The sequence below is a fragment of the Osmerus mordax genome, chromosome 2, assembly GCF_038355195.1.
Source record: "Osmerus mordax isolate fOsmMor3 chromosome 2, fOsmMor3.pri, whole genome shotgun sequence".
Classification (NCBI taxonomy): Eukaryota; Metazoa; Chordata; class Actinopteri; order Osmeriformes; family Osmeridae; genus Osmerus; species Osmerus mordax.
In genome coordinates this window covers 13,979,230-14,006,694 of record NC_090051.1, presented here as the reverse complement: position 1 = coordinate 14,006,694, position 27,465 = coordinate 13,979,230, and the positions used below count along the sequence as shown (strand labels likewise).

The 27,465-nt window shown below is 46.9% G+C and overlaps 1 protein-coding gene across 1 annotated transcript in view; it reads left to right on the top strand.

Annotated features, from left to right (window-relative positions):
• Window positions 1-26,744, top strand: part of LOC136966334 (NALCN channel auxiliary factor 1) — a 43,047-nt gene extending 16,303 nt beyond the window's left edge. The window contains exons 2-3 of the mRNA XM_067260817.1: window positions 24,871-25,042; window positions 26,443-26,744. Of these exons, the coding sequence (XP_067116918.1) occupies window positions 24,871-25,042; window positions 26,443-26,744 (474 nt within the window). The remainder of the gene's footprint in view (window positions 1-24,870; window positions 25,043-26,442) is intronic.
• Window positions 26,745-27,465: the final 721 nt, after the last annotated feature.

The following is a 27,465-nucleotide window of genomic DNA, read 5'->3' as shown; positions in this document are numbered from 1 at the left end:
TTGCACACACACACATACACACACACGCACCAAGCACGCACAAGGGAGAGCAAGCGAATGAGAGTGTTAGAGAGAGAGAGATGTCAGGGTTGGGGTGGGTGGAGACCAGGTATGTTTATTGTCTCTCTGGAATGTCATAAAAGCCGCATGCTTTATTTCTCTCTACATCAGAATAATTATATGGATCAGTGCCATTCCATAGAAAGCCAGTGTGTTACTGTCTGGATGTGTGTATGTGGTGTGTGTGTGTACGTGTGTATGTGTGTGTGTTTGTGTGCATGTGCATGTGTGAGAGAAAGATAGAGATATGTCATTTAAAAGTAAGAAGAGAAGTTAAAGGCTAAAAGGAGGATACATTTTAGAGCAGGCAGGAGGTGATAAAGGAGCAGAGAAAAAGAGTGAGAGAGAGCTGGTTAATATTTTATGAGTTAATTAAGGCGCTAGCAGTATTCTGTAAGGGTGTCTGTGTGTGAATGTGTGTGTGTATGTGTGTGTTTCTGTGGATGTTTGTGTGGTTATATGTGTTCACAGAAAGCAATAATTAAAGTAAGTAAGTAAGTAAGTAAGTAAGTAAGGAAGTAAGGAAGGAAGGAAGGAAGGAAGGAAGGAAGGAAGGAAGGAAGGAAGGAAGGAAGGAAGGAAGGAAGGAAGGAAGGAAGGAAGGAAGGAAGGAAGGAAGGAAGGAAGGAAGGAAGCTATTTCTTGTAGGCTGGAGGCACCTAGGTTTCAGAGAGGCCGGAATGATCATCACTTCCTGTAACAGCTACTCCACTAACAGAAAAAGATACAGAGAGAGAGCACAAGACAGGGAGGGAGGGAGGACCGAGGAACTGAAGAAGGAAGGGAGCAGTGGTGCAGTCCGCGGGGAGCATGCAGGGATCCAGATCCTTCGAGAGCAGAGTTAAATACCATGGGTCACCTCAGTTCTCCTGGATAGTCACATGATGGGGAGGGGAGGAGTGTGTGTGTGTGTGTGTGTGTGAGTGTGCGTGCAAAGGGTGTGGCCTTATCTATGTGGTCGTATCTGTGCCAAACTGTTGAATAAAGAATGACACGGTGGGAGAGGAAAGCACAGGGTAGCAGATAGGGAAAAGTAGGAGAGAAGAGGAAAGTGTAAGAGAGGGAAGGAGAGGAAAGCAGAGGAGAGCCGGGTGGAGGTGGGGCTCGGAGGGGAGAGCATGTTCGTAAATTGGCAGTGATGAGATGCGATGCATTTGCAGAGAAAGCCCTGTAGAAACAACAATTAGATGTGATTACACATCCAAATATTGGTGTGTGGTTGTTTTTTTGACATGTTTTATTTAGCAAGTAGTACATGTATGTTTGTGTTTGTATAAATGTGTGCGTGGCTTAACAGCACAGCAGTCATTATTGATCTTCTTCCGTTGCAAAGTCTTGGCAGCTCTTTCTTTCTCTCCCTTTCTTCTTCCCTTCTCCCTCCCTCTATCTCTCTCTCTCTCTCTCTCTCTCTCTGGCTGGTTGCCCTCTACTAATGAAATGTGTGATTTATCATATATCAACATGCTTAATGTCCTCTCTTCTATTCCTTCCAACTGAGGGAAGGAGAGAGAGAGAGACAGTGGGAGAGGGAGAAGCTGAGAGAGAGAGAGAGAGAGAGAGAGAGAGAGAGAGAGAGACAGACAGACAGAGTTGGAGAGGGAGAAGCTGAGAGAGAGAAAGAGAGAGAGAGAGAGAGAGAGAGAGAGAGAGAGAGAGAGAGAGAGAGAGAGATGCAGGCAAGAAAACAGAGGGTTGGAAATTGAGTAAAAGGGAGAAAGAGTGACAGAACATGTGAGGAGAGGGTAAAGACAAAAACAGTCAAATAGTACGGAAAGACAAAAGACAAAAGTATCTGTCATGCTCACAAAACCGTAGGTAATAATTCTTACATCTCCTCAAACAAGAAGTCTTTCTATTGTGGGGGAGTTGTTGGTATATATTTTCCAATGAGATTGGTTTGACTGCAGTACATTGTAGCCCATGGTACAGATGAAGGTAAACAGAGAGATGGAGGAAGAAAAAGAGATCGGAGGGGATTTGCTCGACGCCCACTCACTCTGTACCTCCACAGCATGAAATGTTAACTGAGTCTGTCAACATTCTAATGGCAAAATAACACGCACAACACAGTAGAGAAACACGGACACATACACAGGGCATTATAATCACAACAAACACCTCAAGAACTGAAGATGCACTATGCCTTTGGCCAATTCTCAGAGACCAAAGTCTTTAAAGCATGGACTTTACGTTGTTTTCCTCAAGATCCTTTCTTGGCTTTTCTTTTTACAGACAGCTCTTCTGTTTTATATCATTGCAATTTTTGGTGTGCGTTTGTGTGTGTGTGTGTGAGTTTTGTAGTCCAGAATATAGCGTGTGTAAACACGCCCAGGGTCTTTCTCTGGACCTTGTTCCCTACACTATCAAGTCTCTCTCTCTCCTCACCTGCAATGCAGCAGTTGCCTCTCACCTCCAACTTGAAAACTACAGTATAACCTTCTCCTCTTCAACTCTTAATTCCCCAACAGACACCGACCATCCCCTGCTCCCGTAAGCAAGGCACTTATCGAACCACTCCTCTCTGAGGCCAATGATGTTGACAGTACTTTTTGCAGATTAAATAATTCATATAGAGATGTGTCCCCGGCTCCCTCCCTAGTCACCCTTCCATGCCTTCATATCATTGTTCCATCTATGTATTCCTCCCTACTCATCATTCCCACCCATTCCCCAACCCCCTCATCCCGCTCCACTTGTCCCCCTGATCTTTCTCCTCCATTGTTGAGAAATGGTGGTTAGCGTGTGTGCAGGGGTCTTCTACAGCCGGATCATGATGATCATAGTCTGACTCCCTTCTGGGGTTGGACCTGTTCCCCCCCACTAGACCCCATGATTACTATTTTTGTGTTTGCGATTTTGTAAGTGTGTGGTGATTGATCGTGATGGTGGTTGGTGCTTACAGGGCCGGGCAGAGAGACAGTAAATCAGTCCTCATCCTTTCACTCTGTCTCTATGGCGATCTTCTCCTGATCCCCTCTGGGATGATTTGCTAGTCCTGTGGGACATCTAAACACAAGCCACGGATGCACTCAGCGCTCCACTCGCCAGGCCGACGACCACAGTAAATTCAATCAGTGACTGGTTAGAGCACGTGTGTCTAACCAGTTTGTGTGTGTGTGTGTGTGTGTGCGCATGTACGTATGTGCATGTGTGTCTGTGTGAGCACGTGGGTTTGTGTAAGTAATGTGACTTCTTATATTGAAAAACACACACACACACAGTAGACAGGCATGTTCTATTCCCTATGACTTTTCAACCTATTCAATTGTAACTTTCAGTTCAGTGGCAGCTATGTAACATGAATACACCGTTTCTGTCCAAATAAAAAACACACACACTCTCACACACTTGACTAGGCGGTCTGTGACTGCATGGCAGGGTCAAACAGAACAACATCACAAACTAGACCAAAGAACATTGGTGACAGGGCTACAGTAAACCACTGGTGTGTGTATGTGAGTGTGTGGGTGTGTGTGTATGTGTGTGTGTGTGGGTATGTGTGTGTCTGTGTGTAAGAGAGCGAGAAAGACCTAGGGGAAGTGTGTTATCTGGTGCCTGATAAGCTATTGATCATTTGTTCTTTTGTATCTCTCTGTTCATTTGTCAATGAGAGGTAGCCTGAGAAGATGGCCGGTGTTGGATATGGCTGTCCTTTCTCCCTGCTTCTGTCACACACACACATGCCATGCTGTCATTTGATGTATCCATCTACTGATTTTGACATGGACAAAGAGTGCTTTGGAGAGCCTCCCTAGGGGCAGCAGAGTAGAGTAGTAAGACCTGTCAAGAAACACACACAAGCCCACAATAGTGAAAGGGTTAGCATGGTTTAGCTGCATGGCTAGCTGGAAGACTCTGGCCCTTGGTTGTTTACTGGGTCCTAGCCCCAAAACTCTCTCAGGGCCATGCAGCTATTGCACTGCGGGCAAACTACGGCAACAGGAAGAACAGCGCCTCTGACAGCAAGCTATATCAGAGGCCTCATGGGTAATGTAGTTCTGTCGCTCCAAATCATGGCATGAGTCACCATCTGTCTCCCTCACTCATTCATTGCATAATACATACACACACATACACGCAAATATATACATGCATATGTGTTTATATTTGTCTTTCTTTGTGTCTGTCTGTGTCTGCTCTTATGTATGTGTGTGTGTGCATGTGTGTGTGGGCATGTGTATGTGTGTGTGCACTCACAGAGATGTTGCATAAACAGGAAACTGGATCCTGACCTTGTAGGGTCATGTAACATCACCAAGGTAACCGATGATCTCTCTCTCTCTTTCTCTCTCTCCCCCCCACCTCTCTCTGAGCGTGTATCTGTGTGTGGTGGTGGGTATCACCAGGGATGTCTGTTCTTCTGTCTGTTCTAGAAACATCCTGGAATAAAAGAACCACACCACTGCTGCATCCCGTCACTCTTACCAACGTATAATACTCTCAAACGGATACACACCCCAGGTTACTGTACTCTCCCCATCTCACACACACATACACACACACCCAGCAGCTTCTCGAGGTCCCATGAGTCCAGGCGGACCCGTGTATTATTGAGTATTCTAGGCCAGTGTCCTGAGACAAATCAAAATTCCTGTCTCCTCTCCTCTACATTCTGAATTCCTCCTCTTTCTTTTCCTCCCCATTCTCCTTTGATATCTCCTCCCATTCTCTCCTCTTCCTCCTCCTCCAGCTCTTCTCCTGCTTTGCACAGCTTTGCGCTCGCAATGCAGACACTTTAGTTAAAAGCTTTCTCAAACTAAATGAGGTGGGAGGAGAGGAGAGAGACTCACAAAATACTGATACTCTCGATAATACACAGGCCAATGAAGAAAGCATCCTAAAATACATCGTAATCTGTCCACTTTTTTAACACCAGCTGAATGGCTGAAGAGCTAACCCCTGTCTAATGCTTGAGACACACACGCACACACACAAGTAGAAAACACAGACACACATGCGCACAGTACACAAACATACGGTATTAACACATTTTATTTCTATTTCTCTTTATATTAAACAGCATGGAGTGTGTGTGGCTGAGCGGTTATGGAATCGGGCTAGTAATCCGAAGGTTGCCAGTTTGATTCCCGGTCATGCCAACTGACGTTGTGTCCTTGGGCAAGGCACTTCACCCTACTTGCCTCGGGGGAATGTCCCTGTACTTACTGTAAGTCGCTCTAGATAAGAGCGTCTGCTAAATGACTAAATGTAAATGTGTTAATGTGCAGAAAAGGAAGACTGAAAAATGAAAAATCGTCAGTGTGTTGGTAGAATTTTTAACTGTCAGCGTGGATATGATCGAGGACTGCCAAGCTTTAAGACATCTTAGCCACTTTGTTTTACTATCCTAGTGAGGACAACAATTCACTCCCATTCAAAATCTTCCTAACCCCCTAACCTTAACCATCAATGCAAATTTATCAGAAATGTTACCCCTAAAACCCCTAGGAATACCACTTGAAGTGGTGGAACCCAAGAATATTTCCCCATCAGGTAAATTATGTCTTAGTTTACCATCCTTGTGGGGACTGTTGGGTCACACACACAAAGCTAAGCAATTCAGCACAGACAAGCATCACTGGGACCAACCCTCCTAGCTCCTTTATTAATAAGTGCTGAAAGGTGCCTATTTCTGCTTAGCATATTCAGACGGTACAGAACGTCCTTACAGGCAGCAGTCACGTCTCTGTGAACTAAAGTCAGTTCACTGTGAGCAGCCTGGTGGGCAGCAGTGATGTCTGTGAGCAGCCTGGTGGGCAGCAGTGATGTCTGTGAGCAGCCTGGTGGGCAGCAGTGATGTCTGTGAGCAGCCTGGTGGGCAGCAGTGATGTCTGGGAGCAGCCTGTTGGGCAGCAGTGATGTCTGTGAGCAGCCTGGTGGGCAGCAGTGATGTCTGTGAGCAGCCTGGTGGGCAGCAGTGATGTCTGTGAGCAGCCTGGTGGGCAGCAGTGATGTTTGTGAGCAGCCTGGTGGGCACCAGTGATGTCTGTGAGCAGCCTGGTGGGCAGCAGTGATGTCTGTGAGCAGCCTGGTGGGCAGCAGTGATGTCTGTGAGCAGCCTGGTGGGCAGCAGTGATGTCTGTGAGCAGCCTGGTGGGCAGCAGTGATGTCTGTGAGACGCCTGGTGGGCAGCAGTGATGTCTGTGAGCAGCCTGGTGGGCAGCAGTGATGTCTGTGAGCAGCCTGGTGGGCAGTAGTGATGTTTGTGAGCAGCCTGGTGGGCAGCAGTGATGTCTGTGAGCAGCCTGGTACAGGAAGCAGACAGTACTCTCTGTCAAACAGAGTTTCATGTGACTTTGTGGGCTGCCTGGCAGGCGTACTTGTTACTGTTCTTCATGGTGTTGGCACGGCACCCCAGGGCTGCCAACTTTTCAAAAAACCTTAGAGTGAGATTTGGTGGGGCCAACCCAAATTTTGCTGCGTACAAAGCAGACCCCCACCACCACCACCACACCCCCCCCCCCCCCACCCCCCCGCGCGACACAAGCTTTCACGGGTGTTCGCGCGTCTATGTTGCTTCACACCGTGTGCCTGCGCCTCGTCCATTACTGTTTACAATGTTAGCGAGACTACTTGGTTGGCGTTGCCTTCTCAGCGTGGGAAATACAAGGTATGGCGTGAGAGCGTGTGAACTGGTTGAAAAGTGTGTGTCTCACGGCCAATGCGTGAGAGTTGGCAGCCCTGCGGCACCGGCGGGGAGGGGTGCATGACCACTCAAGACGGTCTGTAAGGACGGAGAACATGTTAAGTCCGGTTTGAGGCGATATTGGAAAGAGCGAACAACATGGTTTGAAGCAATCCATGCAGTACGGATTGTGTTGATTGGAACTGTGTCGTTGTTGAGATCTGAGACCCAAGACTGCCTGCTGCTAGTCAGACCTACAGGCCAGCGTGTTGTAATCATTTCTATGTGTGTGCTCGTGTGTGTTTGTGATTGTGTGCAAGCATGTGCATGTGTGTACTCAGGCCTGTACAGGACAGGAAGCAGACTGGCAGGACAAATGCTGCTGGTTCATTGGGAGAGTTCCACAGACAACAGACTGCCTGCGATGATGTCATGCAGCCGGTACAGACACAGGCGTGTGACACAGCCCACACATATTATACTGGGACTTCCTGTCAGCTGGCGTCTCCCTCAGCATCCCTGCCACAGCCCACGGGACAGAGAAGAAAGGTTCCCTCCAGCTACGTTCATTTACTCATTTCTACACTAGCTGTAATCTCACTGTTGCTGCGTTTCCAGGACTCGCTGTTCCTCATCTTCACCTGCACTTCCTCCCCCTCTAAGAACGGTGTGAGTGTGTGTGTGTGTGTGTGTGTGTGTGTGTGTGTGTGTGTGTGTGTGTGTGTGTGTGTGTGTGTGTGTGTGTGTGTGTGTGTGTGTGTGTGTGTGAGCCTCTGTGTATGTATTTACGGTAAGTGGATCCATTATTATTATTATGTGTAGGGGAAGTGAGAGTACAGCTATATCTGGGAAACAGCCCATTGTAAAGATCTCTGCTGCGCGCGGTTGTGTGTGTGTGGGTGGGTGCCTGTGTACTTGTGTACGTTTGTGTCTAGTGTGAGCGTGTACTTGTGTAGGCCTATGTGTGTGTCTAGTGTGAGTGTGTACTTGTGCATGTGTGTGTGTGAGGCGGGATGAGGGATACACAGATACAGTGGATACTCACAGGGAATTAAGGAATGACTTATTCTGCTTTTCAATTTAAATGCAAATGCTGGGAACGGGTGCTCCCAAGTGGGAGAAACGGAGAGAGGAAGGGAGGAGAACCACTAGGAAGAGAGAAAGAGAGGGTGGAGAGCCAGAGGGAGAATGAAAGGGACGGAGGAGAGAGCGACAGAGGGAGAAAGAAAGAGAGAATAGGGGGGAGGTGTAGTGAGAGATGTCGAGGCTCTCTGGCTTGTGGAGAGTGCCGGAGCGTGCGTCACACATGATTGGTTGTCGTCAGTCACATCTCCAGGGGCAACACCTGTCGAGATCATTATGACTGCCGCACAATGACCCGAGGAAGGTCAAAACAGTCTGCTCCAGGAAGGGTGTGTATTTATGTGTTATTTAAAGGCAGGATAGGTAATGTTGTTGAGATGCACTGTTTGCCATATTTGCTTAAATACATGTCACATCCTGATGGTAACCAATAAATCTAAAGGTTTGACGTGAATAAATACGATATATGTGGGCGTCGCAGGAGTGTAATAAACATGACCAATCATTTTGTTTGGACCAAACTTAATGATTGGACGGCATTCGGACCGATTGAAATGATTGGATGGGCTACTTTCCTATCTAACTACTTACCTCCCGGCAGTAGTCAGTTCATGTGTTTTGGAGGACTGGCTTTTAAGTGTGGGAGTCCACATTTGTTATGTGTATCAACAAATTGTTGTACCCAATCACATTGTTAGAGTTTGTGAGCATGTGTGTGTGTGTGTGTGTGTACAGTGCTATTGTATCACTAAGCTTCATCAGTTCTTTAATCTACTAATGGCCAAAGCAACTCTATACTGCTGAGACATGTGACAGTGGACCCATTAAAGAGATTTAATGCTGTAATTCATAGCTGGTTGTCAAGGACTTGAAACATAACATTATATCATACAATGTAGCATTGTGCCCTGAGGCTTTAGCTAGTCTACCCCCACGGGTCCTATCTGAGGATTTCCCAGTGGCTGGAGGATTACCGAACAGCCTGTCCCCTGTCCAGAAAGCTGACTTCATCACAGCTTACACCGAGAGGAAGTCGCTTCGGTTCCTAGCGCTCACAAGACCTGGATCTCACTGGACAACATCGCCAATCCAGCTGGGCTGTCCGTGGGCTACTCCTACCACACTGCTAGGGCCTCGGGCAGAGGAGGGGTCACAGCATTGCCTCTCTCCCTCCTGGAAGGTCTCTCTCTCACCTTTCCACGGTTTCTCCACTTGTTCGTTTGAACTCCACGCGGTGGCCGTTCCCCACCATGTGATCTCTGTCGTCGTCCTCTGCTGCCCCTAAGTCCTCTCTGTCCTTGATGAACTGGACACCCCTCACGAAAGACAGCACATCCGTGACTGTATTGGGCAACTCCAGCCTGAAGTTAGACCCCCCCCCCCCCACAGATGTACGGTGTCATTTGACTTTTTTCAGTTCTTCGTCTTTGCTCCCGTCCCCTCCTACTCACACAGACTGGCAACCAACTAGAGCTCGTCTTTCACCAGAAGCTGCACGACACCTGATCTCACGGTGACCCCTCCTCCATGTGTCAGACCACTTCTTTGTGTCATTGACTCTCTCTCTCTCTTTACCCTTAACACCCCCAATGACCCTCACGCTCTCAACTACATGTGGAACATCTCTGTACCGCCCCCCCCACCCGACACCCGCCTCTTTCTTCACTATGCCTGTCAACACTACATTATCCATATTCAACTCTTGCCGCTCAATCTCCGTTCAGACAGAACTGTGCAAAGTGCTTCATAGAGGATGAGGAGAAGCTCCCAAAGCGCAGGCAACATCCGCAACAACATTGGCAAAGTCTAAGTTCTATCGGTCCAAAATCCACTCCTGCATCTCTAACCCTTGCAAGCTCTTGTCCACCTTCTCTGCCTTCCTCTTCATCCCTCAGTGATTACTTTCGCAGGATTGCTATCCGAGACTCCTTCACCCCTCCGGCATGGTCCTCCACCACCGACCGAAGTAAGCTTGTCTCTTTCAAAACACTTGAGAACTCTGAGGACTGAAGTGGAACGACTGACCCCCCCCCCAACCCCCATCCTGCCCTCTGGATCCCATCCCCTCTACCCTTCCCCAGTCTGTATCTGGTGAGATCCTCCCTTTTCTTTCCTCACTCAACTCCTCCTCCTTAACCTCTTGCGGTGTCCCCTCAGCCGTCAAGATGGCTAAATTCATCTCTTTGCTGAAGAAACATACCCTGTACCCGCCCAATGTCAACTAATTCCAGACGGTATCTCACATAATCATTATTTTCTCTCCAAAACTCTGGAAAGTGCTGCTTTCAATCAGCTACTCAGCCTTCCTCATCAGGAATAACCTGCTACACTCACCAATCTGCCTTCAAAGCCGGAGAGAGAATGCTCGGCTGGCCATGACAGAGGCCCTAAACACAGCTAGAGACTCCAATCTAATCCGTGTTGATTCACCTCAACCTGTCTGCAGCATTTGATTATTTTTGTGACGTTATGAACGACATGCTGGGTGTATGATTCGGAGAAAGTAAGATGCCCAGCATGATTGTTTTTGTAGTTGATTTGTTTTCCTTTTGCTTCACTCTGTATATTTGTCATTTTCTGGCACTGTTTTGACGGACAGTGTCAAAGAAATATCCTTGCACTTAAGTGCTGCTGAGCCAGAGCCATCATTTACATTAAAGAACCAGGGAGTTCCTCCCGACACAATGGACAAGGCAGACCTGCCAGTATTCTCCATGCCGCATCAAGAGGAATAATGTGTTTCCGACAGAGTACTAAACCCAGGTGCTTTTCCAGGCCACAGTACTCTCCTGTCTTGATGACTCCCTTCTGGCTGGCCGACCGGCATTAGCCAAATGCCCTCCGCAGATCATTCAGAAGGCCTCCGCCCTCCTAATCTTCAAGGTCCCCGAGTGTTCACACACAACTCCCCTGTCTAAGATGCAGAACAAGCCCCACCAGTTTTGCCTTTGAACTGTTAGATTAGATTAGATGCACTGGCATTTGTTCACACATTGTACTGTGTACCTGGGGTGAGAGCTACCGACCGAGAAGTAAATATTTGGGTGCTGGCTATTACTAGGCCTAGGGCAAAAGCCAAAGCAAAGGCACTATGATGATAGGTGTAAGGATATTGACAAGCTTGTTGGCACCAATGATGTCGGCTGAGGCAGTAAGAGGTCACTAAGGGTAATATGGCACGAGCATGTGACCTTGCTCAAAAGATGAGTCAGCATGGAGTAATAGCAAGCCCCCACCCCTAGCTCATCAGCTTGAAGCAAAGGCCACAATGGATCTTGGTGGTATTGCATTTCTGTTTTGGCACCCTGCTCGTTCCTGCCATTTCTATTAAAACTAATTGGTCCAGCAAAAGTTATTCTATGAAAAACGTATTATTTTGAGCCAGGTTGGAGCACAGAAAAGGTTTTTTTCAAGAAAGTTAAACAAATCAGAAATTGGGAAACTAGCACCTCATTTCTTGCTTACATCAAAGACAGCATATACCTATTGTGAAGCCAGGAGCTCTGTGAGCCACTCTACTGCACAAGACCAGATGTTCAACAGATCTTGGTTTAGCAAGCTTCAATCCGCCACTGAGCACTTGCCATAGAAAACTAACGGTACGCCATCTTTAAACAGCTTTGATCTACTTCATGTACTTTGGTCTTAATAATAGATCTATGAGTAATAGTCTCTGTCCCATTAACGTTTAGGGGGTGATGAGATCTATAGCAGACATGTTTCTCTTAACCACTGGCTGGCTCGGTTTTGTACAGAGAAAGGCTTTGGAGATAACTGGTCTCATTTCTGGGCCAGACCTGGCTTGTTGAAAAGTGACAGGCTCCATCCGAGGTGGAGAGGTGCTTTTATTTAGTCAAGGAACTATCCCTGCATCTCAATACCCACACTACACACTATTTCGTATGCCAAAAAAAGGATTTCTATGTCCCAACCCGTACTATGGCAAATGCTATATGCCCTAAATACCAGGATGTCCTATTGCATCCAGTCGCATTCAGTATGCAAGCCACTTGCAACAGAAACTGAACTACACATATTACAAAGTAACAACAGTAAAAACAACTGGCTGCCCTCCGATAGTATGTGTGTCTCTGGTCAGCTCTGCTGTATAAATGTATCCCCATCCTATTTTCAACAATATTGAATTTTGCGATACAAACCGTGACAGATAGTTTCGAGCAGGCCGGACTTTTACGAGAACAAGCCTTACCACAGACTCATAGAGAGCCTGATATGACTGTTGCTGATTATTCGGGACACGCACACTTCACACTTCAGCTTGCAATGCGTCAAGTGTGATTATGGTTGTGGGTGTGGTTTTTCCCATTGAGATGGTGTTCCAATTCCCAAAGGAGCAGGGTTCTGGGTTAGGGTGTGGAGGAGCAGGGTGCTGGGTTAGGGTGTGGAGGAGCAGGGTGCTGGGTTAGGGTGTGGAGGAGCAGGGTGCTGGGTTAGGGTGGGGAGGAGCCGGGTGCTGGGTTAGGGTGTGGAGGAGCAGGGTGCTGGGTTAGGGTGTGGAGGAGCAGGGTGCTGGGTTAGGGTGTGGAGGAGCAGGGTGCTGGGTTAGGGTGGGGAGGAGCCGGGTGCTGGGTTAGGGTGTGGAGGAGCAGGGTGCTGGGTTAGAGTGTGGAGGAGCAGGGTGCTGGGTTAGGGTGTGGAGGAGCAGGGTGTGGGATGATGAGTCCAAGGCGATCGTGCCCATGCCAGTGTAGGAGGGTGTATGCCGGTTCGAAATGTCTGCCTCTGTTTCATAAATCCCCAGGAGTGACACGCACAGAGAGACGGCCTGATTTGCATAATGGAATAGAACAGACTCATTGGGGATTGTGACTGCAGATTTATGCTCCAAATTTTCAATTTCATAAAACATATTGTCGTGGCTGAGCGAGCCGGCGGCTCAAAGCACAGACACTGCTCCGCCACGGAGAATCCATCACACTTAGGCCCAGGTTTATTTGTGCGTTAGTATGGAGGAATGGATAAGAGGGTGCGAGGCAGGCGGAGAGGGGAGGGGGGGCACTGGGTGGACAGAGAGAGAAGGAGGAAGGCCGAAAGAGCTACATGCTAGATAATAAGTAAGTGTACAAAATTTGGGCAGAGAAACGCACTCAAAGCGAACTGGGAGAAGGTTCGGCTACAAAGCTGAAACAGGAGAGATATTTGCCATGTCAGGTTAGGTGCCAAATATACAGTGTCTCTCTTAGTGGGTTGAATCCACCAGTATTAGTTTGCGACTGGTTGCCAAAGTGAAGTGGCGAACACTAATGGATTCACACACAACTAAGTACACTCCGGAGAGGCAAAAGAGAGAACATCCAGAGAACATCCGGAGAACATCAAGTTGTAACACAATACTGGGATGGACTTGACCTGAATTTATAAAAGGGATTCTCGTGCCCTGATAGCAGAGGAGTTAGAAAGATATTCATTGCAGTAGCTTAGTTGTTGATCCATAGTGGATCAATACAGTGTAGAAGGAGAGCCAGGGCGTGATCTATACAATACATTCTCCAACTCATGCTGGAACACAGCATCATCATTGCTGGGTGTACATTTTAGATATACATATTCATTCCATAATATATCTTATTTGTTGTGTGTGATGGAAAGGGCAGGACCAGGGCAAAGATAATGCAAACTAGCCAGTTTGCTCACATGCAGTGCTGCTTCTCAAATTCTTCATGATCCTAGATTAGGTCTAGTTGGCTTCAACAAAGTATAGCATTTCCTATCCCTCTTTTAAGAGGTCGTTACCAGGAGTGTTACAGCTGCTTCATAAGCCTGAAAGCCAAGAATTAGCAGCTGATGGCAGTGTGGTGCAGTGTGGTGCTGGAGCCCAGAGCGAGAACAGAGGAAAGGGCCCCACCGGCCCTCCTGCTTACTACAATAGGAGCAGTAGAGTGGAAAATATCTGGATTATGGAGAGAAGAGTCTGACACAGGGGAACACTCACCCCCACACACACACACACACACACACACAAATGTACGCACGTACACACTGTCTCACACAGTCACGCGCAATTGTACACTGCACATCCCGCCTCTATTTCGCTGAGTGAGTTTCCTTGGTAACATTAATGACCGCCTCCCTCCCCAACACGGATGTGCAAGGATACGTACATGAAACACACAGTGTTTCATGCACGTCCTGAGGCGCAAGCTTTGCAGACCACTACTGCTCCCATTGTATATGTAAATCACAGCCCTGTGTAATTATGTAATACAGAAAGAGCCAACATGTCCAATTAGATTACACAAACACACAAAGTTCATATCTTATCGAAAAGAAAAATATCCCCCCCCCCAGGGGCTTATCAGTTTAATTGGACTCCAGGCCTGGAGGAAACCTTACCTACAGTTAATGACACTGACAAACAGCTAATAGATGCATCTGTAAACAAGGCATTCATTAGAGCTAGTGAAATACTCACATGCTACAGTTGTTGCCTAAAGGAGTCATGCTGCTGAGGCAAAAGTCCATAATCAAGCGACTGCTCTGACATTTCATAATCAGGAGACCAGTTGTGTGTGTGTGTGTGTGTGTGTGTGTGTGTGTGTGTGTGTGTGTGTGTGTGTGTGTGTGTGTGTGTGTGTGTGTGTGTGTGTGTGTGTGTGCGTGTGTGTGTGTGTGAGACAGTGGGTGTGTATGAGAGAGTGAGCGATGGATAGGGATCGAGAAAAGGGTGTGTTGGTGTACTGTATTTCTGCAGGGTACATTATGTTGTTGCATGACTTATATGTCATGTGTATGTCCGAATAACTCAATCTATGTGGTGTTTCTGAATCCTGTGTGTAGTGTGTGTCTGCATGCTTTGATGCAATTGTGTGCATACTGTATGTGTGCATTTGTGTGTGTGATATCAGTTTTAGTGTGAACCCAGCATTGTAGAGCCCTAGCTGCATACTAACCCATTCATTAAGACTTAAATGAGAACATCAGAATCTAACCGCAATCTTGTACACAGCGGTCCTGAGAGAGCAAGAGAGAGAGCGACAGATGAAATGGGTAGGAGAGAGACAGACAAAAATGGGGGAGAGAGAAAGAGAGAGAGAACGCAGGGAGAGGGCTCCAATTTCTCTCTGTCTCTCTCTTCCTCTCACTTAAATTCTGTATTTTTCCCTTTCTTTAAGGGGCTGTGCACCAAAGTGCACCACTCTGCCATGTTGATGACGAAGTGACACTGCCCATTTCAAAACCAGAAGTTTGCACCTGCCTGAGGTCAGAGTTGAAACTATGTGAAAGCTGAGCCTGAGGTTTTGCCTATACTCATCAAAAGGTTGTGCGCAACCTATGAAAACAGCTGCTAAGCAAATAACCATAACTGACCTGCACAGATAATGTCAACACCACAAAACACTTTTCTTCTATATCCTGTTTTTCTCTGTCTCTCTGGAAGGAAGAGAGGTGGGCCATTGGAGACAGTTAGAACAAGAGAGGTGGAAAAGCAAGGCCAGCGTGTTTGAATATATTGGGAAATATGCTTTAAGTTTGTGTGTTTTTGGCATAATTGGGTGAAGGAGTGCCTGTGTGTGTAATGGCCCAGACAGCTAACCCTATCTGAACCTGCCAGCCAGTCTATTCCTGTCTTTCACTTCCGACCTGGACCGCTTCCTGGCCCACTTTCTGTCTGTTCTTTTCTGTCTACAGAAGAAGAGAGGGGAGGAGAGGAGAGACACAGAAAGATAGAGGGTGGTGGGAGGAGTGATGAGATCGTCAAATCTCTTTTTTAACCATGATGACGCTGCAGTGCAGATAACCCACGACTGGTCCCTGAAGCCCGCATGGGACCCATTAGGACATGGCTGCACTCCCCCAGGAAATCCTGTTTAATCCTGGAGGAACACGGATGTCACATTCCTGGAAGGAGGGGTTGTAATTCACCCTCCATCTCACTCCAAACTCAGCAGAACAGAACTGGGTTAGACACAGGCAGCAGCACTGGTGTGAGATGCCCTAGATACTCCCCCCTGTTTGTATGTATGTGTGTCTGTCTGTCTGTCTGTCTGTCTGTCTGTCTGTCTGTGTGTGTGTGTGTGTGTGTGTGTGTGTGTGTGTGTGTGTGTGTGTGTGTGTGTGTGTGTGTGTGTGTGTGCGTGTGCGTGTGTGTGCGTGTGTATGCGTGCGTGCGTGACAGGGATGACAGGATAAAAAGAATATGGCTTGTAACTTGGCAGAATAGGTGCCTAATTTGATCGATTTCCCTGCCACTTTTCCTGTGTTTCCTTGTTTTTGGACTCGGAATCAGTCCCTGTCTCTGTCCCCGACACGGTCCAAGTCTCAGTCTCTGTGTAACAGTGTAACAGTGCCGTTCCATGAGTGTTTGCAATCATCAGCTATGTGCTATCGCTACATCAGCTACAGATCCCATCTCTCTAGCTCCCTGCCTGTTATTATTCCAACACCCCATAAGCTATTACATGCTTAGTCCATTATATTGTAATAAATATAAAATGTACACACCCGAGAGATAGATAGAGAGATATTGAAAACAGTACATACTGTAGGGCACCACTGATATACAAAATTGTGTTGGTATGCTAACAGTATGTAGCTAATAGTATGTGGTGTCTTAGTATGCTAGCAGTGGCTAGCCTACAGCATCCAGTGTCCGGAATCAATAATCTACCAAGGAAACAACATGTCTCTGAGCTTGTTAACTGGGTGGCCTGTTTAATGTGTCTGAGTTTGTATTTATTAGCACAGTGTCAGTGTCACACGCACACAAACACACACACAAACCCCTTTCCTGTTGGGTTTTCAGTCCTGCTACAGTGATTCAACTTTGTGGTTTGCAAACAGTTGGCACTGTGTTTCTCACATCACACAGATCTGTGTGTCCCTGTTCCTATGGGTCATTTGCATCCACAGAATGTGCTTGGTTACAGTTATAGAATAAGCCTCATTTGCTTTGTTTGTGTCCTTTTCTGTTTATAACTTCACTCTTTCCTCTACCCTCCCTCTAAATAACCTCTTCTGCATGTTTACTCTTCTTTAGATATGTAGTTCCCTGTACAGCTTCTCTCTCTCTCTTTCTCATTCTCTCTTTCCCTAACTTCATCACTCTCTACTACACCTTTCATTCTTTTGTCTTTTTTTGTCGTTTAGGTGTTATTTGGACCGCCTTGAGTAATATTCTATTCTGGGCGTCATTGGCAGCAGGAATTATGTGCATATTCTGACTTCAGCTGCCTGCACTTACCTGTCTGACCTCTTCCTCTTCCAGTCCCTCTCTTTCTATCTTGCTCTCTCTCTCTTAGTTTTTCTCTCAGTATGTAATTTCTTGTATTGTAATTTCTTTCTTCATCTTTTTTTCCACCTTTCTCTCTGCTGTTCCATATGCATACCTGTATCTGCCATGTAGATACTGTCTCCGTGCTTAATTTGGAGTATGATCTGTTCTCATAATTGCCACAGCTGCCTGTCAGTCAACAACTGGAACAGTCAATCATGCTGGCAGGAAGGAAGTTAACTGTCATCTCACGGCATATTCTTACTCATCCTTTCCTCACTTCAGAGAAGAACAATAAATCTTACCGTAGAATTAGTTTTAAATTAAATGTTCTCTTTACGCACACCCAAGTTCACTTGTGATTCCCTTTGAAGATATCTTCCGATGCTTTATGTGCACTTTGGATAAAAGAGTCTGCTTAATGAATAAAATGTGAATGTTTTTTTTATTTTTCTGACTGTGTTGGTCATCCGTGTATTAGATAAAGTCTAGATAATCTAAAATCTAGATGGGGACATAATTTAGATCAAGAGGAACCAAACGTGAGGGGATGGTGTCCCTGGGGGAGTGTATTGTGGGCGGACAAATAAGCTGCTGTTATGTAAGCAGCAATCACTTCTCCTTATAAAGAGCTATGAATCATGCCAGTCATGTTAACAGACTGTTCCAGGAGGAGGTCCACAGACTGTTGTGTGTTTAATTCAGAGCCTACAATAGTACATCAAGGCTTCAGCAGTGTAAAGGTTTGGTGATGAGACTGGTCCACCATTTCCATTGCCACCATTGTGCCCTAGAGCATCCTTTGTCAATCATAGTCCTTGGCACCCCCCTGCCCTGCATGTATGAACTGCTAGCATGCAAAAACATGCAGAGCAGGGAGTCCCAAGGAACAGGATTGAGAAAGGCTGCCCTAAGGCACTTCAACCTTGCATTGTTACAGCTGAGCAGTTCTGGTGCTGGCATTTGTTTAAGTGCCCTTCCAGAATTCCAAAGGCAAACACACCTAGTTAAGCTAGCTTTCGCTAGTGATCTGGTTGTCAAGCTGTGTAGTTTGCTACCGTTAATTACCCCAAGTCAAAGTAATTATTTGGTAGCTAAAGTAAAACAAGATATGAGGTGAAATACTATTATGTGTTTTTTGTGTGTGTGTTTCCAGTACACAGTAGTTCACTTACACACACATGCACATACGCAGCATTTGTAGTACAATGTATTGGAGTGTGAAGTTTCATCCAGGAGGCCAACTAAAACCAGGAGCTCGATCACTAATCATCCCCCTTTAAGAGCTACAGTGTAGGGGCCTCTGGCTGGGCAGGTCACTGGTTCAGACACAACAAGCCCCAGCTACATGCAGCTGTAGGTCATTAACAATCACACACTGAGCTGAAAATGGGTTTTCTCGTCCGCTGTCCCATGCGTGTTTGTGTATCCTGTGTATGTGCATGTGTGTGTGCATGCTCGTGTGTGTGTATCTCAGTGTGTGAGTCTCAAGGTGAGTGTGTGTGTAGATGTCTCTGCTGGCCACCTTGTGCCGGCACTCTTCCTGGCCATTTTTCACACAATCTCTGCAGTACTGACTGCAGAGAGAGAGAGAGAGAGAGAGAGAGAGAGAGAGAGAGAGAGAGAGAGAGAGAGAGAGAGAGAGAGAGAGAGAGAGAGAGAGAGAGAGAGAGAGAGAGAGAGAGAGAGAGAGAGAGAGAGAAAGGGAGAGAGAGAAAGGGAGAGAGAGAGAGAGAGAGAGAGAGAGAGAGAGAGAGAGAGAGAGAGAAGGGAGAGAAAGGGAGAGAAAGGGAGAGAGAGAGAGAGAGAGAGAGAGAGAGAGAGAGAGAGAGATACAGTGTATAAAGAGAGATAAAAGCGAGGGAAAAGACACATAAGGGCAGAGTGAGAGAGTGAGAGACAAGAGAGGAAGGTAGAGAGAAAGATACAGAGTGACAGAGAAAGAAAAAAAAAAAAACAATGAGAGTAGCAGAAAGACAAAGGCCGAAAGGGCGGGGATGAATATTCAGTCAGCAGAGCTAGAGATAAAGACATTCAAAATTGATGTTGGATGTCACCTTTTTCTATCCTTTTGTTGTTGCTTGTACAGCAGTATCTATCTATCAGAAACACACGACACAAACATAAAGACACACGCCAGAGTCTTTGTTACCTTTATCTGCACTGAAGGAGAAGAGGGTACATCAACACTTTCTCAATGTACTTCCAGTGGGACAGGACTGGTTCTGTACTGTAGGTGTGCGGATCAGATTACAGTCTCCAGGTACGTTTCCCTCCTGACATCGAGAATGGCAGGGATACGATAGATGATACCATACTAGATTTCTAAATGTGATTTTTGTTTAAGACCAGGGTGGTAGTTAAAGTCTTATTAAGATAACGACCGCCCCAATCAGTGAGGTAAACACTGATTCATTATTTTAAATCCTGATAAACATCTCGGTCACATTAATCTGCATTGTGAGGGTCAACATGATAGCAGTATCTGTGAGTTACATCGCATAACCTTGATTAATCTCACTAAATTAATGTATGTTTACCATGGCTTTATTGATGCATACAGTACGTGTGTGTGCTTAGTCTTTACAGACACAGCTTGTGTTGTTTCTCTCTTCCCCTTCTCTTTCTCTCTCCCTCTTTCTCTGTATCTTTTTTCTTTCTCTCTCTCTCTCTCTCTCTCTCTCTCTATCTCTCTCTCTCTCTCAGTGTGTTTTTTTCCTACCTGTCAGCCTTTTGTTGATTCCTGTGGTACAGTGCAGTGAGCCAGTGGTCTGTGTGACTGACAGTAAACTCGCTGTGCTACTGTACAACGTGTGTGTGTGTGATTGGCAGCTTGATAGCTTTATTGAAATGGTTGGCCTGGCTTTGACACTGATCCTTTCAGGACGAAGAAGAGTGGACCCACATAATAAAAAACACACACACGCATAGAACTCCACAGGGACTGTCAGAGTAAACCTAGTGATGACCCTGGGTCTGCGGCATGCATAGCAAAGAGTATTCTGTGTGTCCGGTCTCCACTCTAGCAGCCTACTGTACCTACATTCTCCCTTTCCCTCTTCCTTTCTCAGTCCCTTCCCTCTCTCTTCCTCTGTGGCGCTGAAAGTCTCTTTTCTTTCTTTTGCTCAGGCTCCTTCTCTTAACCTTTCTCTCTTGACTTTTCTCTGTGTGATGTGCTCTGTGTGTGTCCTTTATTTAATAACCCTACTTGGTATAATGTGGCTCTGGCTGTGGGATAATGACATTAGCATGGCTTTAGAGTGCCAAATGAGCAGCTGTTTATTAGGGAGTCAGGTGGCTGAGTGGTGAGGGAATCGGGCTAGTAATCCGAAGGTTGCCAGTTCGATTCCCGGTCATGCCAACTGAAGTTGTGTCAGTCTTCACCCTACTTGCCTCGGGGGAATGTCCCTGTACTTACTGTAAGTCGCTCGGGATAAGAGCGTCTGCTAAATGACTAAATGTAAATGTTATTAAAAGAGGTGAGACCAGGTGTGTGTGTGTGTGTGTGTGTGTGTGTGTGTGTGTGTGTGTGTGTGTGTGTGTGTGTGTGCGTGTGTGTGCCGTGTCGTTTGTAACACCGCTCCGAGTTCTGATCTCCCTATTGATCGATAAGTCAAAAGCAGCACTCCAACACTTCTGGAAAGCTCATTCGGCATCGGATTTTGTGGCGCTAATTACCCCTGTCCCCCCCCCTGTGTCTTCAATATGGACCCTCGGATTTGTGATAGAGGTTACTGTGTCTAAAAGGCATGTGTGCTGGTGTCCCTGTGTGTGTGTGTGTGTGTGTGTTCTGTTTGTTTCATGTGAATGTGTCGTGCCGTGTGCGAGCGAGTGTGAGTCGTCTTCTATTCCAATCAGCATCAGCAGGTGGGACTCGCACAAAGTATTTTCACAGTCGGTACAAGAGACCCTCACGTGTTTCCCAAACCCTTAGATGTGGCAGTGAGATGGATGTCAATTACGGCAATACACACTCTGGGGGGGGCTTTGTGCTATACTTCTGTTCCAGGCAATGTTTCTGTCTCTGGTTACAGCATACAGCAGCCTAGCAAAACTATTGTTCTCCTAATTGTGTTTGCATTGGTGATACACTAACCACTTGCTAACCACAGCTGAATCTCCCCTTTCATGTCGAGCAGGCCGTTCTGTGAGACGATGAGCTACGCTGGGTCCTTTGTCAGCATCTGTTGTTTTTTTGAACAGATGCAAAGCTTCACTGGTGGGTGATGAGAGAATGTCGATTGATATATAAACATAGCCTATGGACTGGGAACTGGTTTTGTATGTTACAGTACAGAATTACTGTGATTCTCAGTGTTATACTAGTGTATATGCTGTTGCTGTATGTAACAGGTTTCTGACTGTATAAGTTCAACATAAAACAAAACAAAAACATAAAACACTTTTATGTTTTATGTTGTTTTGTATATGGCTTTTATCTGGGTAATCTGGTTGGTTGTGGGCAAAGTATCCCTCTGGGTTGGCGGTAGCCTTGGTTTGCATTTATGCCCGATTGCCTCCATTGACTTTCTGACTGCGTGTGGTCATGCGTGTTTGCTACTGTGCGTTTGTTTGGTGATGTGAATCTGTGTGTGTCTGATTTGGATCTATCTATGGGTTTGTGTGTGTGGTTATTTGTTCCTTAATGTGTGTCAGCGCATGAGGGCGTGTGTGTGAGTGGGTCCGTGCACGCTTTGGAGATTGCTGTGCCACCTTTCACCCCAAGCTTGTAGCAGTTCTCCCCGGGGACTTAGCAGAGGCTGCTCAGAGTGCATTGTGGGCAATGAGCTGCTGGTTTACATGCTGACTTCCCTGGAGAGTCCCATCCATTTGACCTCTGCCCCCTCCGACACTGCCCACCGCCCTCTTCTGGCCCAGTCTGTTTACCCCCATGCTCTCTTAGCCTCCTCTGCGCTCTGCCTCTGGTACAATACATCTGCTGTGGTCCTTAAACCTTCGGTTATCTGAAGAGATGCATAAGGGAAAGATCAAAGAGATGGGGTGTAATGAAGCAGTAAATGACTGTTACAATAGTGTGTGTTTGGAGGTTGTGTGTGTGTGCGTGTGTGTGTGAGCGAATGGGGCTGGTGAGGTTTCCGTAATAATCAGTGTTTCTGTCGGTTAGTCGACTCTAGAGTCCACAGTTAACCTGAACCAGGGGGCAAGATGAAGCATGCTAGAACCCCAAAAAAGCTTGGAGTTAAACACACACGCATGCAATGCCGGCCTTTTTAAAGCAGAACAGCTGAAAGGCCCTCCTTATTAGGTTAATCTGAATGAATGATCCATCCAGCAGGAGAGCTACTCTCTCTCCACTGTCGGCCAAATAGCAGAGAAGAGAGGGAGGTAAGAGGGAGAGAAGGAAAGAGAGGTAGGAAGAAAGTGTTGCAAAGAGGACAGTAGATCCAGTAAAAAGGAGAGAGCGAAAAAGAGAGAGAAAGAGAAAGAGCACATATAGCAGTCCCGGAGAAGTGTTCAAGTATTGAGAGACTTTTTCCTGCAACTTGTCTTCCCCTTCCCTCTGAGACCAAGTAAATATTGGCTCCTCTTCAATCTAAAATCCTGCCATGTTCAAGGTCAACCACCTCTCTCTATCTCTCTGTCTTCACTTTATCTCCCTCTCTCTGTATCTTTTTCTCTATGCAACCTCTCGCTTCTCTTTCTTTACCCCCACCCCCCCCCCTCTCTCTCTCTCTCTCTCTTTCTCTCGCTCTCTCTCTCGCTGTCTCTCTCTTGCTGTATCTCTATCGCTGTCTCTCTCTCTCTCGTTGTCTCTCTCTCTCTATCTCTCTCTCTGGGATCCTGAGTAATTTATCACAAGTGACTGGCGTGGACTGATGGGCTGGTGGAGGTCCCTTAGAGGGCTTTACAGCAACGGAGGAGGAAGAGCGGAGTAGAAGGAAGGAAAGGAGGGGAGGAAAGGACGGGAGAAAAAGCACTCTGCCTCTCTCTTCTCAGAGCTCTGTGTCATCTCCTACCCAGAATTAGGCCACTAGGAGCTGCAGTAAAACTCAGCGCCCATCATGTAAAACCTGTAGCATGTTATGCTTGTGTTTAGATGGACAGCATGGCATCGTGCTGTTGAGGGGAGATATACAGATAGTGTGCTAGGAGGCAATGAGCGCTCTGCTGTGATGTCATTGATCATTCAGACGGAGTCCACGACTCCGCCCCCGGTTGAGGAGACATGAGCAGAGCACGCTCTGACTTTGACATCGTGAAATGAGATACGGCTGAATGGGATAAACACACGCCGGTGAATACATACACATCCTCCACATCCCCTAACTTCCACTCCCCCCCCCCCCAGTCACACACACACGCACATACGCCGCACCCACACGCATGCTTACTCACGTTGACTTTGTGAGGTCAGCGTTATGCGAGACAACGATGAGTTCAGATGACAGGACTGGGTTGAGTGTCTCTCCCACCTCTTTCTGTACAGACAGACACACTAAGCATTTTGCATACTCGCAGGATGAGAGATCGCACACACACACGCACAAAACGCGCTAGCACACACAGTCTCTAAGGCCCAGTGTGTTCATGTCCCAGAAATATCAGTAAGGATGTGCAGATGAGCTATGTTCTATTATGATAGTCACGTGACCATGTTTGATATTCACATACTGACAGCCAAGCTCACACGGAAAGCTATTTTATGTGTGTGTTTCTTACATTTATATCTCAAATCAAATTATTAAACCAAATTGTCAGTCTCTGTTTTTGTGTGCCTATGTGTTTGCATTTGTGTATGTGCTGTATACATGATGTGTATGTGTATGTGTATGTGATTTCTATGTTGACATAAAGAGAGACACAATGGAAAACATCATTTAGACAGACAAATAGACTCTTACTGAAGTGATACTCTGGGTTTCTCTCTGCTTCCAAGCACACACACACACACACATTTAGTCATTTAGCAGACGCTCTTATCCAGAGCGTGTGTGTGTGTGTACACACGCTTTCACACAAACACATGATAAATATTTCATCAGTGTAGTGGACTGACATGATCTGTGATTGGGTGGGGTGTGCCGAGGCGTGACGGTTGGCCTGCGGTGGGAGCTAACTCGCTTGGCGCTCCCTGGAGTGAAACACCGGAACCAGCAGCTAATTACCAGGGCTGAGTGCCGCTGGGAGAACGGGAGTGGCACAGGGAGTTAGGAGATGCGCCCGCATGCAAGTGTCAGCCTGGCAGGGCATAGCATGGCCTCTGTAGGCCTGTGGCCACGACGCCTCGAATAATGTTTCCGGATGAGAAGGCTGGTAAAAGTGCTATGACGAGTTGGAGGGGTTAGAGATGAGGAGAGGTGGTAGTTGTACTCAAGGAAAGGACATAGTTAGAGAGGAGAGAGAGGAGAGTTAAGGGAGAGGAATGTGTTAGAGTGCACGGGAGGAAAAACTGAGGAGGTAGTTGGAAAAAGTGTTGCGTGTTGTGTGACCTGGAAGACAGCCCTGGTTTAAGTTAAGTACAAAGACCTACTGTACACTGTGTGTGTGTGTGTGTGTGTGTTTGTGTGTGTGTGTGTGTGTGTGTGTGTGTGTGTGTGTGTGTGTGTGTGTGTGTGTGTGTGTAGACAGAGAGACAGAAAGAAGGATGACCTCCCACCAGAGTCTTACTCTGTGGGAAGGCACACACCAAGTTTCCATCAATTCAACGGGATCGATATCTGTAGAGGTCACGGATGTCCATGTGTGTACGCCTCCGTATGCGCGAGTCCGCCCTCTTACGCTGCTATCAATGGCAGCGCAACCTCTAATCTACAATCTCTCTCCTTCCTTCCTTCTCCTCCTCCTCCCCCTCCCCTTCTCCTCCTCTCCTCCTCCTGTCTCTTCCTCCCCCACCTCCCCCCTCCTCCAGACGGTGTATAAGCCCTGGCTGTGCTCCCAGTACTTCCCTGTCAGTCAGATCCATTGCAGCAGCAGGATCCCCTGTGGTCAGTACTGTCTGGAGGTGCAGCAGAGGTGCCCCTTCATTCTGCCCGACAACGACGATCTCATCCACGGAGGCAGCCCCAGTTTTATATGCACAGGTAAGTACACACGCGCGCGCGCGCGCGCACACGCACAGATGCACACGCAAGTTATTGCATCGGTGTTTCCTCCCTTGTATAATTTTACTGGTGTAGTGCCCGTTGGCGGCAAATGCGTTTATATTTATTTCTCGCGAATCGCTCATCCAAACAACTTCCCATATGTCCTTTGGTCCAGAGCTATACACCGAAACCCGGTTTGTTACACGTATCCATCTGGGATGTCGTCCATTGAAACAGTTTGGAAAAGGCAAGGCACTTTCAAAAAAGATAATACAATACACCTGCTGAATTTTAACGTCATACAATGCCCTGTTCTCAAGATAATCGAGCCACAGGCACACACACAGTTACACACTAAACAAGTTTTGATATTTAGATTTGTTTGTCCCTGATCGCTCATCCAAACAACTTCAAACTCGACACTGCAAGTCCTTGGGTCCTGAGCAACACACCTGCCTGACTTCAGATAGTGTCTGATTGGCCAGATAATGAAGTCACAGACACATAGACAGAGAGTCCTGCCTTTATAGTCAGATGATACGTTTCCAACGCAGTGGAGCTCCCACTCCTAGAGCTCACGAAATGTCACTGGCGCCACATAGTGGTCATAAGACACAATAACATGCCTCATTGTATAACTGCCTTTTTGTCCGAGCAGATTGGGAGTGAGAGGGAGTGATGGGAGGATGTTGCCGTCATGGGTCAATGTGGGGTCAGTCACCGTAATCCATGATGATTGGTGCTATTAGATTGGAGAATTAATTGACCCCTTCCTGTCCCACCAATCTTGTGTGTATGTCTTTCTGTGTATGAGAGAGACAGAGAGAGCTTGTGTGTGAGCGTAAGTGCGTGCCGGGAAGAGTGTATGTGTGTCTGTTGTCATTTTGGCACTGAGCTGTGAGACCAGGCCTTGTCAGATCAGTGTAGAGGTTTAATTACATGGGCCCTTTCATCAGGCTTAAGAATTTTAACATCAAACGCTCCAGATTAAAACTGAGCAGACTCTTCACTACTTCAACCAGCATGTTTTTTGACTCGCCCTCACATGTGCACATACTAAAGCATGGTCTGGAGCAGTTGCACATCCTGTCCACTCAATGGTACTCTATGTGACATGGGTCTGTCACACATACTCAGCTGTATTTGCTGACAGTAAGTGTATTTTAAGTGTTCCTTTTACAAATATTCACCCCCCAAATGTCTGTTTTTGAATGAATCAAATAGGTGTGAAGATTGTATGTATCAAATTATATTAATATCTGCTGAAATGCCAACTTTTGATCAATGTTTGTTGAGTGGGCTTTCCCTGGTGGATCAGAGTCCGATCTACGGTGTGTAGTTGTGCAAAGTTTGTCGTGTTTTTTTCATCTGTCCATGTGTGCTTCTCTCTCCCTCAGGACTGTTGGAGGACTACCCTTCAGGTGTGGCTGCCGCAGCAGAGTGCTGTGACATCCGGTGGGACTCTAAACCAGAAAACGGTTCCTGTGGCACCCTCAGACAAACTCACCCGTCGTGCAAGCATCGCAGCTCGCTCAGCTCCTCTGCGGCCTGCAGACTGTCATCCAGCCGCCTCCGATTTTGTCTGCTGGTTCTGGTCCTGCTGCACACCGTAGCCAGCCTCACCGCATCCCACAATGCAACAGGGCTGGGCCTCCCCACCATCACGCCTCTGGAAGAGAGCCCAGCCAATGAGGAATGACTGAATCGAGGGAGGGTCAGGGCTGAGATGGAGGGGAGTGGGCAGGGCTAGTATTCCCTTTTTTTTCGCAAACCCCTCCCCCCCCTCCTCCCCCTGATGGAGAGAAATGTCCATTACAGAGGGAAAGACCTCTGTGCAGTGCTTTCTGGGAATGTAGTTTCACAGAGAGGTGTGATATTTGGACACAAAGGAAGACATGCAAGTCAATGAAAACAAACAAACTAAGGGACATAAGCAACCCAGTGGGCAGGACAAGGGACAACCACGAACCATGGTGCAGCCTTTGTTGGAGTGGGGACTAAGGTCTCCTCGCTGTTGAGTTTCTCTCACTAAACTTTTCTACACTGTGTTCTGTTTTGGCTTTCTGTTGCACTGGCTGGCTATGGAATACCACTCCAATGTCCTCTCTGTCAATGTTCATTCTTAATGTTTGTTTAGGGATCTCTCATGCAGGAAGGAAATGTTTCATCCACATAGGACAGCTGTATACGGTTTATGTTACAAAGCAAATGTGTGTGTGTGTGTGTGTTTGTATGTGTGAATGGATGCTCACATGCATGTATGTGCATGTGGGTGTTTGTGTATGGGGGTGCATGTGTGTTTGTGTAGGTTTGTAAGTGCATGCGTGCGCGTGTATGCTTGTGTGTTTGTGTGTGTATGTGTCCACCCCAAGTCCCCTTTCTATGATGTCAGTCCTGCTCTAGGCCTACTAAAGGTCATG